This window comes from Camarhynchus parvulus, chromosome 23 (genome assembly GCF_901933205.1).
Source record: "Camarhynchus parvulus chromosome 23, STF_HiC, whole genome shotgun sequence".
Taxonomy (NCBI): Eukaryota; Metazoa; Chordata; class Aves; order Passeriformes; family Thraupidae; genus Camarhynchus; species Camarhynchus parvulus.
The window spans coordinates 1,463,433-1,483,586 of record NC_044593.1 but is presented as its reverse complement, the minus strand read 5'-3'; the positions used below and the strand labels follow the sequence as shown (position 1 = coordinate 1,483,586).

At 52.5% G+C, this 20,154-nt stretch overlaps 1 protein-coding gene across 1 annotated transcript in view; it reads left to right on the top strand.

The window, feature by feature from the left end:
- MACF1 (microtubule actin crosslinking factor 1) overlaps positions 1-20,154 on the top strand; it is a 139,306-nt gene that overhangs the window by 70,567 nt on the left and 48,585 nt on the right. Inside the window, 17 exon segments of the mRNA XM_030964653.1 lie at positions 2,858-3,001; positions 3,087-3,320; positions 3,843-4,058; positions 4,510-5,025; positions 5,316-5,492; positions 5,932-6,055; positions 6,351-6,559; positions 7,666-7,983; positions 9,026-9,192; positions 10,270-10,426; positions 11,058-11,175; positions 12,409-12,471; positions 13,182-13,423; positions 14,147-14,276; positions 15,057-15,256; positions 15,937-16,432; positions 17,000-18,471. Coding sequence (XP_030820513.1) covers positions 2,858-3,001; positions 3,087-3,320; positions 3,843-4,058; positions 4,510-5,025; positions 5,316-5,492; positions 5,932-6,055; positions 6,351-6,559; positions 7,666-7,983; positions 9,026-9,192; positions 10,270-10,426; positions 11,058-11,175; positions 12,409-12,471; positions 13,182-13,423; positions 14,147-14,276; positions 15,057-15,256; positions 15,937-16,432; positions 17,000-18,471 — 4,983 coding nt within the window.

The following is a 20,154-nucleotide window of genomic DNA, read 5'->3' as shown; positions in this document are numbered from 1 at the left end:
CTGCAAGTGAGGTCCTGCAGTCCCGGCTGCAAAACCTTCGTGGGGCTGCAGAAGCTGAAAAGGTAGAGCTGGCAACTGCCCCCTGCTGCCCCAAAAGCTTCCTAAAATTCCTCCTTTAAACCATGAATTTCTGCTTTTCAGGCGAAAATCCTGGCCCAGCACGAGGCTCTTGAGGGCAGGCTGCAGGAGCTGCTGAGCTGGGTCTCTGGCACCACGGAGTTGCTGGATGACAGAGATCTCCAGCAGGCCACCGATGGCAGCAGCTTGAGTCACTGCCTGCAGCACTACAAGGTAACCATGGCAATGCCCCTAATCCTGCAGCCTGATGAACTTGCTGCCCTCTGCACGGAGGAGAAGCTTTTTAATCCTGCTTCTCTCCCGGGGTTTGCCCTTAGCTTGTGCTGCAGCAGGAGCTGCTGTGCTGGGTGTTCTCTAAAGTCATTTATTTCCATAATACACAGCCTGGTGTGGTTGTTTGAAATGCTCCTGTGCAGGGGCGTGGTGGTGGCTGAGTGACCTGGGGAGATTCCTGTCAGGTTACATCCTCTGGGAAGCTGCTGCATCACACCTGCCCTGGTCTCCATCACCTGTACGAGCAGCCCAGTCTCCTTATCCATCTTCTAGCCATAAAGATTGTTTTCAAGCTTGGTGGTGGCATCTTGGCATGGAAATCAGGGGATTGAAGGCTTAGAGAGCTGGTGGTGGCACATGGAGTCACTGTGGCCTGGTCTGAGTCATCTTCAGACCCAAGGGCAGCCCTACACATCCAAGAAACCTCTTGGTGAGGTGCCTCCAGCACCTGGTGCAGAGGGAAGTTGGAAAATCCCTGACGCTCTCACCTGTGACCGTCTCAGGTTGAGGGAAGAGACGAGGATCTGACTCCATGTTTCAGAAGGCTTGATTTATTATTTTATGATATATATTATATTAAAACTATACTAAAAGAATAGAAGAAAGGATTTCATCAGAAGGCTAGCTAAGAATAGAAAAAGAAAGAATGATAACAAAGGCTTGTGTCTCAGACAGAGAGTCCGAGCCAGCTGGACTGTGATTGGCCATTAATTAGAAACAACCACATGAGACCAGTCACAGATGCACCTGTTGCATTCCACAGCAGCAGATAACCATTGTTTACATTTTGTTCCTGAGGCCTCTCAGCTCCTCAGGAGGAAAAATCCTAAGGAAAGGATTTTTCATAAAAGATGTCTGTGACATCTCCATGCTGAGTGCAGTTTTGGGAGAGTTTGGTGTTTCTGGAATATATTTCATGTGGCATGGGAAGCAGCACAACCCTGATCATTTTAGGGTCATTTTAGCTGTTTTTTTCTCTCCCACTCAGGAGCTGAAGGAGCCCCTTGCTGACACCAAGGCCGAGCTGGACGCCACTGCCTTCGACATCCAGCTCCTCATCTCGGAGCACGCGCAGGATTTAACCCCCCAGCAGAGCAGGCAGCTGCTGAGGCTGCTCAATGAGCTGCAGAAAGCCTTCAGGGACCTGTCAGAGCGTGTGACAGCACGGCTGGAGGTGCTGCAGCTCTGTCTCCAGCAAGCGGAGCAGACGGAGCAGGTGAAGGTTGTGAGACATCTCGATCTCCTTTGCTTGCTGAAGCTCTTCCCAGCCACAGAAACAGCACCTCCAGTTTGGGATTTCCCCTGCATGCCACTCCCAGTTCAGCAGTTCTCACTGCACATCACGAGCTTCCTCTAAAAGTCTTTCTTCTTCCTACCAGGCAGAAAGTTGCTTTGCTCCCAAAATGTGGAGCCCTGCTGAGATCTGGGCAGCAGCTCTCTGCTAGATATGGAATTGTTTGGGGCTGGGTGGAATAAACCCTGCAATCACCCCCAAAATCCCTGTGCACAAGGGCCACCACAGCCACCCAATGTCCTGTTTCCACTGCCCACATCAGGCATTGCTGTCCCAGGGAAACAGCTGGCAAGGACAAAAACAAGTCCTCAGATCTCTGAGCAGCACCCAGCACTGCATGGATCCTCTCATCCAAGACAGGATTAATGTGGTTTTTTTATTAACAATTGCTCTCTGTAACTCTTGCCTGTCCTCTCTGGAGTGTGTGTGTGTATTAACCAGTTTGCTTTGCCTTTTCAGATTGAGCCCATCCTAACCCAGGAAGAACTCGCTTTGCAGCTGAAGAGCTCTTAAGAAGGCTCTTTCAATTTGCTTCTGTTGTTTTCTCTTATGACTGGGAGAAACAGGCACAGTGTTTTGCACAAGTTTGTACATCACCTTGCTGAAAAAAACTCAGAAACCTTTTATATCCCCCCTGGCAGAGGGGGACAGGGGTGTCACAGGGACTCTCGGGTCACATCATGCTCAATTGCTCAAACAGGCGCTTCTGTGTTGTGCTCTGGCAGCAAAAAGAGGAGCTGGATCAGCTACAGAAACACTTTCCCTCTCCAGGGCTCCCTTTCCAACCCCAAACAATTGTTAAAATCCCTCATTTGGGGTTGTCTGGGGCTCCACAGTGGTGCTGCCTGTCCCAGGCCGTTGTTGCCTCTCATTCAATGAGTTTCTGCTGCAGTTTTAATGTTTGTAAAGTAGAATGGAAAAGGCACAGAAACTCGTGGCTGAGTTTTCCTGGCAGAGCAGTGCAGCTCCATCTTGCAGCTCAGAGAGAAACCTCCAATGGTGACAAAAGTGCCACCAGCTCAGCAGTGACCTCAGTGTCACCTTTTGCTGGACAGGGAGCACCCGGAGAGCCACAAAGTTTTCTGTGCTGCATCCTCCCCTCCAGGAACTGCTCCAGCTGTAACCTCACCTTGCCTTTCAGCAGCGTGAGAGGAGGTGCAGGGCTGGCCCTGACTGTGCCCTGTCCCCCTGTCCCCTTTGCTGTGCCCACAGACGCTGCAGGAGCAGCAGGCAGCCCGGGCACAGAGCCTGGCCGAGCTGAGCCGCTGGCTGGGCCAGGCTGAGGACACCCTGGCAGAGCAGCAGAGAGCAGAAGGGGACCTGCCTGCCCTCCAGCAGAGGCAAAGCGACGTTAAGGTCAGTGATATTTAAATTTTGGGGGGCAGGGGTGGAGAGGTTTCACCTCGGGAGTGCCCAGAGCCTCATGAATTCACCCACCCAGGAGCTGCAGAGGAGCATGCACAGCAGAGCCGCCTCCTTTGCTGGCGTCCTGAAGAGCACAGAGCAGTTTTTGGAGGAGAACAAGGCCAAGCTGGAGCCTGGGGAGCTGGCAGCACTGCAGCAGGACCTGCAGCGTGCCAAGGAGCAGTACCAGTCCCTGCAGGAGAGGACAGAGGTGGCCCAGAAGGAGCTGGAGAGTGCTGTGAGTGCTGCAGTGCAGCAGGAGACTGAGAAGGTAACGTGCCAGGGGCTGCAGAGCCTCCAGGCTTTGCTTGAGGGGGACCCTGAGGTCCTGGGAGCCCATCTGGGGGATGCAGCACAGAGCAATTTGTGGTTCCTTCCTGGGTGTTCTCTGGGTGAGGTTCCCCCCAGATATTTCTGTCATTAAATGCTTTGGGAGTTGCAGCCAGGGGTGAGCTGATTGTGGAGGGAGTGGGGGAGGAAAAGGTCCCTTACTCTGCCTTTGGGGTGACCCCTAATGGATGAGGATTGTCAGTCACATCCCAGCCCTTTTGGGTTGTATGAGGATGAGGAATTCAATGCAGCAGCGAGGCTGAGATTTTTCACAGCTTTTCTGCACCTTCCAGAGAGCCACAAAGGGTCTGGAGGTGTCTCAGGCATTTGCTGAGGCTGGGAAACTCCTCAGTTTGGTTTCTTTTTTTCTCCTTCTGCTGATTTTTGTCTCCCTCCCCCGTGCAGCAGTCTGCTGAACATGCAAGAACTGGGTCATTCTTATCTGGAGCCCTTGTGCTTTCAGGTGAAAGCTGCCAAAGAGCTGGAGGAGAACAGCAGTAAGATCGATTCCCTTTTGAGCTGGGTGGCATCGCTGGAGCAGAAGGGAGAGCTCCCAGAGTACAGACCACACCCTGTCAGCCCAGGCACAGGAAAAAGCCCTGGGGATGTCCCTGATGGCCGCACTGTGGGAGCAGACAGTGCTGCTGAGAGCCTGGATGAGCACTACGAGAGGCTGAAGGTCAGCACTGACACCTTGTCCCCCCCAAAGCCTCCTGCCCCATGCCCTGTCCCTGCTGTTAGCTGGGTCTGAAACATGGGATTCTCCATGGGGCAAGCTCAGAAAGGCCCTGCAGGAGATGCAGGATGTGTGGTGGGCGTGTGCCCACCCACAAGGTGTAATCAGGGTCCAGCAGGTGCCCATGATGGCCACAGAAGGGGTCACTCTGTACTCCTGTAGCCCAACCTGGGACGTTCCCAGTTTTCCCCACCCTGCTGATGCTTTGTCACAGAATCATGAAAATAATTGGCATGGAAAGGACCTTAAAGATCATCCTGTTCCTCTCCCACCTTCCACTAGACCAGGCTGCTCCACTGTGCCCTTTAACCCTTCCAGTGCTGGCCCAGCCACAGCTGCAGAGGGGAGCAGAGCCCCTCAGCGCCGAGCTCACGTTGACCCCTGCATCTTTCAGGCGCAGCACCAGGAGCTGCTGTCGCAGCAGCAGGACATCATCCTGGCCACGCAGGCAGCACAGGCTTTCCTGGACAAGCAGGGGCCCAGCCTGGCTGGGGAGGAGCAGGAGAGGCTGCGGGCACAGCTGGCACAGCTGCGGGAGCGGTACCCGGCCTCGCTGGCGCGCGCTGAGGCGCAGCTGAAACGGGCACAGCTCCTGAGGGAGGAGCTCCAGAAGTTCCTGCAGGACCACGGGGAGTTCCAGGCCTGGCTGGAGCAGGCAGAGCAGGAGCTGCAGGGGATGTACAAGGGGGACAGTGACCCTGCCTCCCTCAGGCAGCTGCTGCGGCGCCAGGGCAGCTTCGCGGAGGATGTGATCTCCCACAAGGGTGACCTGCGCTTTGTCACCATGTCGGGGGAGAAGTTTCTGGATGGGGATGCTGGGGATGCTGAATCCCAGCTGGTGATGTCCAGGAGCGTGGTCAAGAGCAAGCTGGAGGATGCCACGCAGAGATACACCGCGCTGCACTCCAAGGTATGGGAAGGGCTGGCAGCTGGGGGCTCTTTCCCTCCTAGGCAGGGAGGGATATTTGTCCCAGCTGCCAGGACATTTATAGATTGTAGGACAAGGACTGTCTTCTTCAGGGTTTGGGCAACACCCTTGTCTTGCTGTCGGTCTGCATGTCACCCTTAGTAATTCATTTAGCCTCTGGCAAGATTGATTTTTTTTAATTGCTTTTTCTTTCTTGCTGATTCCTGTTCCTTTTCCCACGGGCTGCTCAGCATTTGTGTGCATCCCTGTCACCTCTCGTTGCTCCTTTGCAGTGCTCCAAGCTGGGCTCCCACCTGAACACCTTGCTGGATCACTACCAGCAGTTCCAGGAGGTGGCAGAGTCTCTCAGGACGTGGCTGCAGGAGAGTGAAGCTGCCCTGGGGAAGCTGCTCTCAGAAACGGTTTCCTCAGATCTGGCCGTGCTGCAGGAGCAGCTCGCCAGCACCAAGGTACACTTGGGGGATTTCCTAGGGAGTGCTGGAGCCTGGATGGGAATTTGGCTGCTCTGAGCAGTCAGCAGCAGGGAGACTTGACCCATTTGTGGGTTTTTTGCTGGTTGAGGGCAAAGATGCACCTGCAGATGTAGCAGGTTCTGTGCTGCAGTTCAGGTGGGTCAAACTTCTGGGAGAGGTGCTTAGGGGCTGCAGTCACCCCAGAGGGACATAAAGAGGGACATTCCTCCCCCATGAGGGTGCCAGAGCACTGGGACAGCCCAAACCCTCTGATCCAGCTCTGTGTGGAGGTAGATTTTTCCCATAATTTCTTAACAATTCAGTGATGAATTGCAGAGGATCCCTCAGAGGGTGAAAAAGGAGCCCTGAGCTCCATGAGTGTGGCAATCCCACCTGGGACCCATCTCTGATTTTGGCTCGCCTTGTGTGCAAACAGCAACTGCAGGGGGACCTGGCTGAGCACCAGGTGCCAGTGGAGAAGCTCCAGAAAGCAGCTCGGACCCTGCTGGACATCCAAGGGGAGCCAGCCCCAGACCACGGCCACATCCAGGAAACAACAGGTACAGAGCAAAGCAGCTGTCAGTGCCGCCAGGGAGGGCTGGGGAGGGTGGGGACAAGCCAAAAATAAATCACTTTTTTGGAGGAATTTGAAGGTAATCTCATGGCAGTGTGTCCTCAGGGTTTGCACGTGGGGAGGGATGTGGCCACTTGTGTTGCATCCCCCATCTCACTGCTGAGTTTGGGGACAGAGATTTGTCATCACTGAGAGTTTTGGGGAGCCAAAGGTGACCCTGGCTGCTCTCTGGGCACTTGGAGCTCTGTGCCACTGGGTGTCCTCTGTGCTGAACCCTGCAGATGCCATCGTGAGCCGCTTCCAGAGCCTCTCCCAGCAGATGTCCGAGCGCTCGGACCTGCTGCAGAAATCCATTGCCCAGTCCCAGAGCGTGCAGGAGAGCCTGGAGAGCCTCCTCCAGTCCGTGGCTGAGATTGAGAAGAGCCTGGAGAAGGATCAGCCAGCTGTGCTCACCTCTGCCTCCATCCAGGACTCGCTTGCCACGAGTGTGGTAAGGCTGGGCCCGGCTCCCTCACCCCAAACACCCCAGAGCAGCAGCTGCACCATGCAGGGGTAACTGCTGAGTGCTGAAAGCACAAAAAAAAAACCTTAAAAAGGAATATGAGCAGAACCATTTTATTTTATTGTATTTTATTTTATTTTAATTTTTATTTTATTTTATTTTACTTTAATTTTTATTTGACTTTTTATTTTTACTTTTATTTTATTTTTATTTTATTTTAAGTTTTTATTTTATTTTATTTTACTTTAATTTTATTTGAATTTTAATCTTTACCTTTATTTTATTTTTATTTTATTTTAAGTTTTTATTTTATTTTATTTTACTTTAATTTTATTTGAATTTTTATCTTTACTTTTATTTTATTTTAATTTTATTTTATTTTAAGTTTTTATTTTATTTTATTTTATTTTACTTTATTTTTTATTTGAATTTTTGTCTTTACTAATTTTTATTTTATTTTATTTTATTTTATTTAAGTTTTTATTTTATTTTATTTCACTTGAATTTTTATTTGAATTTTTATCTTTACTTTTATTTTATTTTTATCTTTATTTTATTTTATTTTTTATTTATATTTATTTTATTTTATTTATTTAATTTTATTTTTAATTTTTATTTTATTTTATTTTATTTTATTTTATTTTATTTTATTTTATTTTATTTTATTTTATTTTATTTTATTTTATTTGTATAGAATCACTGAATGGTTTGGGTGGGAAGGAACCTTAAGCACCATCTAATTCCAACGCCCTGCCATGGGCAGGGACACCTTCCACTGGACCAGCTTGCTCATGGGCCTGTACAATCTGGCCTTGGACTTTTCCAAGGATGGGGCAGCTCCAGCATCTCTGGGCAAACTGTGCAAGGTCACAGACTTGTTGAAAATCTCCTTTTTTTCTTTGCTAACAAGATTTCAGGGAAAAGCAGAGCATGTTGGGCATGTCAGAAAGGAAAGGAAAACTGGGATACAAAACTATTTTTTCCCAACTCTGCTTGTGTCAAAGCGCCTGCTGCTGCTCCCGAGGGCAGCCCAGTTAGTTCTGCTGAAGAGCCTTCCTTAAAAATGCCTCCCTCTCCTGCTGTGCTCCCCACAGAAGCTGAAGCAGGACATTGCCAGGCAGAGGAGCTGCCTGGAGGCCACCAGGGAGATGGTGACACGCTTCACCGAGGCCGCCGACAGCCCCGCGGCCTCCACCCTGCAGGACAAGCTGGCCCAGGTGACAGAGCACTTTGGGAGGCTGTGCCGGCAGCAGCAGCAGCGGGAGGACGCCCTCAAGGGCCTCCTGCCCAAGGTGGAGCAGTATGAGCAGCTGTGGGAGAAGCTGCAGCAGTTCACGGAGAGCAGGACGCGGCTCTTGGCGTCCGGGAATCAGCCGGACCGCGACATCGCTCACTTCTCCCAGCACATCCAGGTGAGGCCCTGGGGAGGAGTTCCACCTGCACCAGGGGTCTGAGGAAGGTCCAGGCGGGCAGGATCCAGCTGTTCCCAGCTGTGGGAAAAGGGGGGTGGTGTTTCCCAGGAGCCAGGCTGGTTTTCAGATGGGGTCTTTTAGGATCCAGTCCAAACGCAGCAGGATTTTATCAATTAAAGACTCCAAAATATCCCTGTGAGGGCAGTGCAGGAGTGACAGAGACCCTGGAGGTCTCAGAGCCAGAGACCCTGGAGGTTTCAGAGCCAGAGACCCTGGAGGTTTCAGAGCCAGAGACCCTGGAGGTTTCAGAGCCAGAGACCTTGGAGGTTTCAGAGCCACAGACCCTGGCGGTTTTAGAGCCAGAGACCTTGGAGGTTTTAGAGCCAGAGACCTTGGAGGTCTCAGAGCCGGAGACCTTGGAGGTTTCAGAGCCACAGACCCTGGAGGTTTCAGAGCCATCACTCTCTGGTAGAGCTTGGGAGCTCATGGAAGTGGCTCCTGCTCTCTCCTGGTGATGTTCTCCAGCCTCCTGAGGGCTGAAATGTTTTAATCCTGGAATGGTTTGGCTTGAAAAAGACCTTAAAGATCATCTCGTTCCATGCCCCCTCTCAGGGACAGGAACAATTTCCTCTAGACCAGGTTGCTCAGGGTTGCCTTGGACACTTTCAGGGGTGCTGTGGAGCTGTGCAGGATTCCTCCCTCTGGCTTCCCACAAGTGTCCTGGCACAGGGAGTGCTTCATCCACTCAGAAATGCTGGAAGATGACACAAAACCAGACACCTGTGCTGTGGCAGGGCTTGATTTGGCTTGGTCTAGGGCCCCCCATGCCAGTCACCAGCACTGGGGAAAGTGGGATTTGCCCCTGCAGCTGCTCCAAGTATTTGCTGAGCTGGAGGAGCAGGTGGCAGTGAGCTGTGCCCAACATTTGGCACTGGTGGCACACGTGGCACTGCCCACAGAGCTCAGCAGGGTGTGGGATTGCCCAGTTCATCCCCTCTGCTGCTGGGGAACGTGGCCAGCATCACCCCTTTGCTCTTGGCAGGAGCTGAACTCGGAGATGAGGCAGCACCAGGAGGACCTGGCCACCCTGGAGCACCTGGCTGAGGAGCTGAGCTCCTGTGGCTTCACCCCCAGCTCCTTCCAGCAGCAGGAGAAGCTGCAGAGCCTGAAGAGAGATTTCCTGCAGCTACAAAAGGTGGCAAAAGACAGGTGAGTCCCAAGGAGGGGAGTTTGGGGGTGGCTTCATGGTCCAAGCAAGGCCCTTCCCTGTGGAGATCTCCTTTCCAGGGAGGGGGGGGGGCATGAGCCAGCTCTTCCTGCCACCCTCCTCCCACGCCAGGATCCTGAGGCAGCTCTGCTCCAGCTGACGCTTTAAAAAAAGCCTTGGCTGGGGGCGTTGTGAAAAATTCCTGGTGCTGCAGCAGGAGCTCTGCATTTCCCAGCTCCAGCCCAGAGCATCCTGCTGGCTGCTGGGAGGATGGGGAGCAGCCTGGAGTGCCCTGAAATGGGGATAAAAGGGAGCTTGAGCAGGGTCAGAGCAGCAGCAGCAGCACCCCGTGGAGCCACACCTCTCTGTACCTCCAAAATCCCTGCAGGATGCAGGGAAGGTGCTGGGGAAAAGGAGATGAAACTCCCAATAATCCAGTAATTCAGGGCTGTGCAGGCTGCTCACAGCTGTGGCCAGCAAGGATGAGCCAGAGGGGCTTGTGACCCCCATCCAGGGGCTGCCTTGTTCCCCCAGGATGGGCTGCATGGATGGAGCTGTGGGATGCAGGGAGGGTGGTGGGGAAAAGGAGATGAAACTCCCAATAATCCCCAGTAATTCAGGGCTGTGCAGGCTGCTCACAGCTGTGGCCAGCCAGAGGGGCCTGTGGCTGCCTTGTTCCCCCAGGATGGGCTGCATGGATGGAGCTGTGGCCAGGGAGGAGGGGCAGCACAGCCTGGGCTCCCCAGGGATGCAGGTGCCTGGGGGGGACACGGCATGAATGAGCCCTGTCTTCCCAAAAGTGTCACTTTTCCCAGGACAAAGAGCCTGGGCAGGCTGGCAGGGGTAGTCTCATGGCTGTTGGCCACCACTGGAGTGCCCAAAAGTGTCACCAGGGTCAGCAGCAGCGAGGGGCTGGCACTGGGTGCACCCCATTTTGTGCTGTTCCCTGGCAACATCTGATAATAATAATAATAATAATTAAGAAAGGGCTCCTAGGGACACAACCGTGCCGCATTCAGGAGGGGGTAATCACAAGGCAGAGCATGAGCTCTGACTCTCCAAAACCTTTTCACTCCCAGAGAAAAGGATGCATCCTCCTGCCAGGAGCAGCTGGATGAGTTTCGGAATCTGGTTGGCGCCGTCAGGAAGTGGCTGAGGGAGACTGAAGGCAAAATTCCACCTGCTGAGACCTCGCTGGGCACCCAGGAGCTGCAGCAGCACAGGCAGCAGATCCAGGTGGGAGCTGGAATCAGACTGGGAAAGCCTTGAAATGCTGGAATGTGAAACAAATCCCAGGAAGCAGAGGCTTGCTGATGGTCTCAGCGTGCATCCAGTGCAGAGCAGGGAGCAGTGTGAGACATTCCTTGGGCACTGCCTGGTTTCCTGTCACTCCCTGTGCCTGCTCTGAGCAGGATTTAGGAGTGGGAGACCCGAACACACTGATTTTTCTGAGTGTTTCCTGTGGTGGATGTGCAAGGTGGCCTCCTGTCACCCGAGCCCCCGCTGTGCTCCAGCAGAGGGATGTGATCAATCGGGATGTGCTGGGCTTTGACTCAGCTCTGCTGAGTCACCCACAGCCCTCCCACCCCACAGCACCCAGGGCTGGGCTCTGCAGGGAGGGGGAGGAGGGATGTCCCCAGAATGGTGGGAGGGAGAAGGTTTCCTTCAGCAGACCCATTAGTTGGGAAAAGCTTTTTTTGCTGTTTGTTTCCCCCCCTGGCAAAAAATAGATGTGTCACAGCCACTTCCCCCCAGTGCTGGTTCCCTGGCTGCTGTGTCCTGGTGTCACCACAGAGGGGACAGGCGAGGAAGGAAGGGCTGTGGCCAACAAGTGTGGCCTCCAACCCCAAACTTGGCTTTTGAGCAGGATCTGCTGGAGGAATGGAAGAGGAAGGGGCCCCAGGTGGAGGAGATTGGCCGCAGAGGGACCCTCCTGGAGAACCTGATCGTGGAGATTACAGCCCCCAACACCCCTCCCAAGGCAGGTGAGTTGTGGCCAGCACTCCTGAGGACAACTCTGAGCATCTTCTCTGAGCCTGCCTTCAGCAAAAAAATGGGGTTATTTCCTCCTTTTAACCAAATTCAGAGGGCCTGTGGTGATCTGAGGCTCAGCCCAGTGGTTGAGTCACTGTCACTCATTGCTTCAATGCATCATCCTAGCTTGGCTTAATTAACTGTAGCCTAACGAGCTCTGAATTGCCCTGTGTTTGCTGTGGGGACACACATCACTCTCTGGTGGAGCTGGGGAGCTCATGGAGGTGGCTCCTGCTCTCTCCTGGTGATGTTCTTCAGCCTCCTGAGGGCTGCAGTGTTTTAATCAACCTCCAGCATTTGGGAGGTTTCATATCTGGATGACATTTGGGGCTGTGATAGTCAGATGTGATTTACTGGTCTCCCTTTTGGCTTCAAGTCTGTGAAGCAATGAGATTATGTCTGGTTCATTTGGAAACCAGCTCAAAGATGTCTTCCAGCTTGTGAGAACAAGTCCCTGGACTCTCATCACTGATGGGAATTTATGGTCTGGATTTGTTTGTTAGGATTAAGTTCATGAGCAGTTCTCAGGGAAACCATCAGGAGAAGTGAGGAGAGGCTTGAGGGTGACCAAAGGTGCAGCCCCTTATGTCCATGAAAGCTTTAAAATGTGTGCTTAGAAAAAAGAGACCTGCCTGAAAATGTGAATCTGCCTTTGGCTGTGACATCTGGTGTCCAAAGAAGGGACACTGGTGCATCCTGCATCTCTGGGCAAAGACAGCGTGAACACAGGGCTGCTTTGAATAGTTTCATCCCATAAAAAAAGCAGATATGGGGGAATTAATCCCTTCAGGGAAGGCATTCAGCAGTTTTATTGGGTATAAGTCACAAAATCATGCTCAGGGCAGCAGCTTCCCAGGCATGGCAAGACGCCTGTGGTCCCCCAGCCCATGCAGAAACCACATTATCCCTGCTCTCTGGGTGATGTTGGGATGCTGGGAGAGCTGCCCAGCTCCAGAAGCTCCAGAAAGGCAGGAACAGCTCCAGGAAAATGAGGGGAGCAGGAGCAGAGATAAAGGGACACCAAACCAAATGAATGCCCCGTGCTGGGCAGGTGGGCGGTGGAGGCAGCACGTCAGTGCTTGGTGGTCCCTGTCATGCAGCAGCCATTCCTCACTCGCTGTCTGCACCCCTAACACTTCTGTCCTGTCCCTCCTGTCCCTCTTGTCCCTGTCCCCTCTGCCCAGGTGCCACTCTGCCCACTCCAGGAGCCTCAGGAGGCAGCGTGAACGGATACCACACCTGCAAAGGTGAGCTCAGCACCACTGAGCCATCCCCCCGTCCCTTCTTCATCCTTGCATTTCCATTCCCTGGGAATGCAAACCTCAGTGTGACGCTGCCAGCATCCCAGCAGAAGGGAAATGAGCTTGGCAAGGGGTTGGGAATTCTCAGCTGCTGCAGTGGAGGGTGGAGGTCGGGCTGAAGGACGGAGAGGAGCAGCCCTGGGGAGTGACAGCACCCCGACACCTCGTCAGGTGGTGTTAGGAGCTGATAAATGGGAGATCATTTTAAGGCCTGCAATTAAATTTATTGGTTCTGTGGGATTATAACAGCATCCAACCCTCCAGTTTGAAGAGTAATTTTAATTATTGCCCGTTATCTGCTGTTAGTTCTCCGGTTCAACGAGATAATAGGTGCATAAAAATGGCTTCATATCTTGCCGCCAAATTATTTAACCTTGTATTAGCAGTGGCTTTATGAAAAGGGGGCTCAGTTTGCATCAAGCTCACCAACAGAGAGCTTTGTTTGTAAACTGTCAAAGGGCACAGGGGGGACAAGTGGAAAATCCCCCGTGGCAGGAGAGGTGAGGACGATGCGACGTCGCTCTGCAGGCAGAGCGTGGCCTCTTTACTCCTCATCTCAGCTCTCTGTGGCTGCCTGGGGCTGGGTTAGAACCTGATAGTCTGAGGTGGAGGACGGGGGCAGTGGTGCTGACCCTGGGCTGGTTTTTTGGGTGCAGATCTGACGGAGATCCAGTGCGACGTGTCGGACGTGAGCCGGCGGTACCAGGCGCTGGGTGCAGCCCTGCAGGAGCGCCTGCAGCAGCTCTCAGCCATGCTGGACAGCATGCAGGAGGTGCAGGAGGAGGCCAGCTCCATGCTCAAGTGGCTGGAGTCCAAGGAAAGGATGCTGTCCGAGCTGGACGCCTCCTCCTCGCCCACCAAGACGGAAACGATGAGAGCCCAGGCTGAGCACAACAAGGTGATTGCTCTTCCCGACTTTCTGGGGTTATAGAATCACAAAATGGACCTTAAAGATCATCCAGTTCCATCCCTCTGCCATGCATCCCCCAAAGGATCCCAGAGATGGGCTTGATTGCACAGAATTAGCCACAAGGGTTTCCCCTGAGTTAAAGAAGGGCATTCCCAGACAGAGTTTTAAGCTGCACCAAGGGAAATTTAGGTTGGATATCAGGAAAACGTTTTTTTTACAGAAATAGTGATAAAGTTCTGGAATGTTCTGCCCAGGGAGGTGGTAGAGTCACCATGCATGGATGTGTTTAAAAAATACTGGATGTCCCACTTGGTGCCAAGGTTTAGTTGAGGTGTTGGGGCTGGGTTGGACTCAATGATCTTGAAGGTCTCTTCCAACCTGGTGATGCTGTGAATTCTGTGAATTCCAGGCAGATTCATGGAGCAGCAGCTCGAAGTTCCCCTTTGATTTTAGACCTGTTGATGTCAGGCTGAGGCAAAAAGAGATTATTCGGAGCCCTTGCTGCTGAGTCACTCCAACTTCTCCTGGAAAGCAATTCCCAGCCTTTCCCTGCCCTTGCAGCCAAGTTAGGTCACAGTAGTGCTAAAAAATTGATTTAACTGAAGAGCAAAGAACAGAAATCATCCAGCTCCAGCTTGTAGGTGCTGCTTTGTTCCTGCTCATTGATTCTTCTGCCCTGTACCTGAGGAAGTTCAAATCATTCTTTTCCAGGCATTTCTGGCTGAATTGGAACAGAATTCTGGGAAGATCCAGAAGGTAAAGGAAGCACTTTCTGGCTTGCTGGAGAAATATCCAGATTCCCCAGAAGCAACGAACTGGAAGAAGATGCAGGAAGACCTGAGTAAGTGCCTGAAGCATTAATGAGGCTTCTGTCTCCAAACATCACGTTAGAGGTGGTTCAGGAGTGAGGGGCAACCCCAAAGTCACGCTAGAGCAGAGTCACTTCTAATTAAAATTCAGTAAACAGCAAACCTATCTCTGAGCTGTCTGGTGTGGAAGGTGTTCCTGAGATGAGCACTGTCGTGATTAATGGAATCTCTGTGATGGATGTGGATTTTAAAGGATTGCCTCCTTAAATTGCTTCTTTAAAAAAAAAAAAAGGTAAAGTGGAGGGGGGGGGAATGTGTTAGCAGCACAGGTTGATTGTTTTGATTAAAAGCTTCACTGCTTGATATAAAATTCTAGTCATTAGTGAGGCTACCCTAGGTAATTAAGTGTTGACTAAACAAGGCTGTGTGTTCAAAAAGAAGCCCAGAGATTCTCTCCTTTGAAGTTGCAGGAATGTGTTGACTCCATCCAGGAGTTCTGAGTGTGCTCTGTGAGGACAGGTACTCATGAGAGCATCCTCATTTATCAGGGATGTCAGATGGCTCACCCAAGGTCATGGCAGCAGTGCCTAGAGCACAGAAATCCTGCTTGCAAGGTTTTCTCCTAGGAGCTTCCAGACCAGACTAGATTTGGGTGATGGCTTCTTAGATGGAGAGCAGATAGAGCCACTCTTGTTTTATTGGAAAACAGAGATTTCCCATGGGGAGAACCACAGGGAGGGGAAAACAACCTTGGTGATGGAGGGATGGGCTGGCCAGGAGCTTGACCATGGCCAACAGAGGTGCTGCTTCAGATTGCAGGTGGGAGAGGGCCAGCCAGGCCACGGCTGCGCGGCAGCAGAAGCTGGAGGAGTCAGCAACCCAGCTGGCCACGTTCCAGGCCACTGAGGCCCAGCTGAGGCCCTGGCTGATGGAGAAGGAGCTGATGATGAGCGTGCTGGGCCCCCTCTCCATCGACCCCAACATGCTGAACGCTCAGAAGCAGCAGGTGCAGGTGAGAGGGGTTTGTGCCTTCGCGGCGGGCACAGGATGGAGGAGAATGTCTGGTCCAGGAGGGAGGTGGGAGGTTGTGCTGGTCTTGTGAGCACTCTGAGTGCTCAGAGACCTCGTGGCTCCTCTTCCAAGTCCTCCAAACCCCGCTGAGCCCAAACTGCTGTGAGTAACTTGAAAAGGGTGCAGTGCTCAGCTCCCTTCCTGCACTGGATTGACTCAGCAGTGAATCACTTGGCCCCTCTTGGAGAGTGAAATTGCTTTAAACAAGGCCTGTGCTGACGCTCTGCAGGACTTGCTAATGCTGCCCCTCTGCCTGCCAGCCTGGCCCTTCCATTCCTCCTGCTTCCAAATCCTAACATGGCTGTAAGCAGCCACATCATGGAGCAAAAAAAGCCCCAGTGGAGATAATTAGATTTTCATCTCATCTAAGTGGTTTGTGCTACATTATAAGGCAAATAAGAGAGAGAGCAAAGTCCTGGAGTCGCAGACCCCTCCCAGCTTTTTAACTCCCAAGGTCACAGTAAATCCTGGGCTACCCAGCCCAACTGCTGTCCCACCCCAGGGCCTGTTCCTGCTGATTCCATGGGCTGGATAAAGCCCCTGGAGGTCTGGTTTGTTTTGACTGTGTGTACTCGGAGCTGTCAGTTTTATGCAAACATTTTTATGTTATTTCTGTTGCAGTTTATGCTGAAGGAATTCGAAGCTCGCCGACAGCAGCAGGAGCAGCTCAACCAGGCAGCTCAGAGCATCCTGACCGGCCCTGGAGATGTTTCCCCATCCACCAGCCAGGTGCAGGATGAGCTCCAAGGGGTCAACCAGAAATGGTCCGAGCTCACCGAGCGCCTCAACTCCCGCTCCAGCCAGATTGACCAAGCCATAGTAAAGAGCACCCAGTACCAGGAGCTTCTCCAGGGCCTCTCAGAGAAGGTGAAGGCTGTTGGGCAGCGCCTGAGCAGCCAGTCTGCCATCAGCACCCAGCCTGATGCTGTCAAGCAGCAGCTGGAGGAGACCAGCGAGATCCGCTCGGACCTGGAGCAGCTGGAAGAGGAGATCTCAGAGGCTCAGACCCTCTGTGATGACCTCTCCGTCCTGATTGGGGAGCAGTACCTCAAGGATGAGTTGAGGAAACGTCTGGAGACGGTGGCACTTCCCCTCAAAGGGCTGGAAGATCTGGCAGGTGAGATAGAGGAGGAGCTGCTTGAGATGTTAGGATGTCAAGCTCCAGCCCTGCTCTCTGCCAAAGGGCTCTCCCACCACTGGGTTTATGAAAATAATAGGGAAAGCACCATTTATCACTTTTTAGGGTTTTTCTTGGGTGTTTTCTGTGATACCAAGCATGGGGAGAGTTTCAACTCCAGCAATACCTGAGCCTGGAGAGGGAACAGAGGTGTTTAGCCCCACTGACATGAGTTCGCCAAGCAGGGTGGCACGTGCTTGGAAAAAACAGGTTCCTAAATTCAGATTGGGGCATGAAGAAACCCCAGTGGCCACCCTCTGATCCTGATTTCTCAGAGTTTACATTTAGAGACTGGTCAGGAGAGCTGAGACTTCTGCATTACCGCTGCCTCTTACTACTTAAGAAATTTATGAATCAGTTAGGAAAAAAAAAGGCTGGTGATGCAATGGAAAGCTCCTTCCTGTTAATCAAAACACAGTTGGTGCATCTGAGATGATTTTAAATAATTGCACTTCGCTTATTTGATTTGAGCTTAATTGTCGCCTTCTAATCTCGTTGCCGTTGCAGCCGACCGGATGAACCGGCTGCAGACTGCGCTCGCCAGCTCCCAGCAGTTCCAGCACATGTTTGATGAACTCAGGACCTGGCTGGACGACAAAAGGTGCCAGCAAGGCCAGAGCCAACCCATCTCTGCTAAGCTGGAGAGGCTGCAAAGCCAAATCCAGGAGCAAGAAGAGTTCCAGAAGAGCCTCAACCAACACAGCGGCTCCTACGAGATGATTGTGGCCGAGGGAGAATCTTTGCTGCTGTCTGTCCAGCCTGGGGAGGAGAAGACCACTCTGCAGAACCAGCTGGTGAGCCTGAAAACACACTGGGAGGAGCTCAGCAAGCAGGCTGCTGACAGGCACTCCAAGCTCAAGGACTGCTTGCAGAAAGCTCAGAAGTACCAGCGGCACGCCCACGACCTCCTGCCCTGGGTGGAGGACTGCAAGGCGAGGGTGGCAGAGCTGGAGGTAACCCTGGATCCAGTGCAGCTGGAGGCCACTCTTCTGAGGTCCAAGGCCATGCTGAGTGACGTGGAGAAGCGCCGGTCCCTGCTGGAGATGCTCAACAGTGCTGCTGACATCCTGACTGACGCTTCCCAGACGGACGAGGATGACATCCGGGATGAGAAGGCTGCCATCAACCAGAAGATGGATGCCATCACAGAAGAGCTGCAAACCAAGACAGGCTCCATTGAAGAAATGTCCCAGAGGCTCAAGGAGTTCCAGGAGAGCTTCAAGAACATCGAGAAGAAGCTGGAAGGGGCAAAGCACCAGCTGGAGATCTACGATGCCCTGGGGCCACAAGCCTGCAGCAACAAGAATTTGGAGAAGCTCAGGGCACAGCAGGAGGTGCTGCAGGCCCTGGAGCCACAGGTGGATTACCTGAAAAACCTCACCCAAGGCCTGGTAGAAGATGCTCCAGATGGATCTGACTGCTCCCAGCTCCTCAGCCAAGCTGAGGTGGCTCAGCAGGACTTCAAGGCCGTGAAGCAGAAAGTCAACGATTGCTGCGCGCTCATGGAAAACAAGCTGGAAGGGATCGGCCAGTTCAACAGCAGGGTCAGGGAGATGTTCTCCCAGCTGGCAGATCTGGATGATGAGCTGGACAGCATGGGCCCCATCGGGAGAGACTCTGACAGCCTCCAGTCCCAGGCCGAGGATGTCCGCGCCTTCCTGGGCAAGCTCCACCGGCTGAAATGCGACATCGAATCCTCCGAGAGCGAGTGCAAGAAAATGCTGGAGGACGAGGGCAGCCCCGACCTGCTGGGGCTGAAGAGGGAGCTGGAGACGCTGAGCAAGCAGTGCAGCAAGCTGACAGAGAGGGGCAGGAACCGGCAGGAGCAGGTGGAGACCACGCTGTCCCGCGTGGAGGACTTCTACAGCCGCCTGAAGGAGCTGAGCCACATGACCACGGCGGCCGAGGAGAACGAGGCCCTGCAGTGGGTGGTGGGGACAGAGGTGGAAACCATCAACCAGCAGCTGGCAGACTTCAAGGTAAGCTTGATTCCATGATGGTTTGATTGCATTTTGGTTTTTTTTTTTAAGTGGTTTTTGGCGTTGTGGGTTTTTTTCTGGTGGGCTTCAAGCCGTGGCGTCCCTGTGGTTTTTGTTGCTGTGGTTTCTGAGTGGGTTTGCGCTGAAGCGTCCTTGCTCTGGAGGGTGTGAAATCCTGCTGGTGGACTTGATAGTCTGTGGTGAAAAGGTGTGGAGAGATTCCGGGATTGGCAGGAAAATCCCTGTTCTCCTGGTGATGTGTGATGTTGGCGTGCCAGCAGCTCGTGGGCTGGTAGAGGTGGGTGGCATTTGGATTTTGGGGGAGGAAGGGAGGGGTTTGAGTCCACTTGAGCTGTGAATTTGCATCATTTGAGAGTCTAGCCCACATCAGATCATCCTGCAGGTCTGGCTCTGCCTGGCCCACTGTTCTGTTTGTTGTTCATTCCACCTGGGTCACACATTACATTCATTTTGGGATCCTTGGGTGCAAAAAGAGCCACAGATAAACTGTGAGACAAGGAAATAAAACCAAGGTGAAGTTTTATGTGGCTGTTCACATTTCCAGCAAGGAGCTGATGGAGGCCATCAAGGCTTGCATGAAGCACTGAGAGAGAGAAGAGTTGGAGTGTGTTGGATATATTTCTATACAGTATTATGATGTTGGGTCATGCTGTTACACTCCATTAATTATATTAACACGGCTTAGAAATTCTCTTGCTGTGAAACTTCTATTCCTGATGTGCTCAGGAGTTGATGATTGGGCTGATTTACATCTGGCTGCTTGTTTCCCGGTGTTAATGGGGGGTGGGAGGGAGAGGCAGTTTTACACCCATTTACTTTTCATCTCATGGCTAATTGATCCCGTTCCACCACTTGAGCAGCTCTGTGGAACCTTCACCAGGACAAGGTGTTTCTGGTTTGGGGTTTGCCTATCCAAAAAAAAGAGCTGAAGTGTATTTATGGGGCAAATTCAACCTCACCTGATGGCGTTGCTTGTGTTGGGCAGTTTGCTTTGAGCTGATATCAATGGGAAGGATTTAAATTCACCATTAAACACCACAGAGTCACTTGGTACAAATACATCCAAAAAGGAGGTTTTAGTCCTCAAAATCAGCAAACCTTTCCTGCAGAACATGGGATTATTCCCAGCTGAGCAGCTCTCATTAGGAACGATGACAAAACCCAGAGTGGGCAGGAGCAGTTTAACCCACCGTGGGGTTTGCACGTGGTCCACAGCTCAGTGACCTTGGGGATGACCCTTTAAGGCATGGGTGACCTGAGCCAAGGGGGTTTGGGGGTCTGAGGTGTCCTTACCAAGAGTCATTCGCTGCTCCACATGGAGCATTTGGGGCCTTTGTGGGTGGGAAAGTGAAGGTGGCAGCAGTGGTGGGGAGGTTTTGCTGTGTAATGGCTGGGAATGAAAATGGGGCAGAAGCAGGGAGTGGAGGATGGAGGGGAGGATGGAGCAATCGTGGTTACAGCAGCATTCCTTCATTCCTTCATTCCTCCTTTCCTCCCGTGCACGGCTCATCCCCGGGGATTTCTGCACAAATCCTAAAGGTTGCAGAGCTGATCTTGGCAAAGCTTCACCTCCTGCTCCTACCTAAGGGGGATTCAGTCCCAGATCCTGCTCTGCACGTGGAAGGGCATCAGCAGGGACTGGAGGGAGAGCTGTGCAAAAGC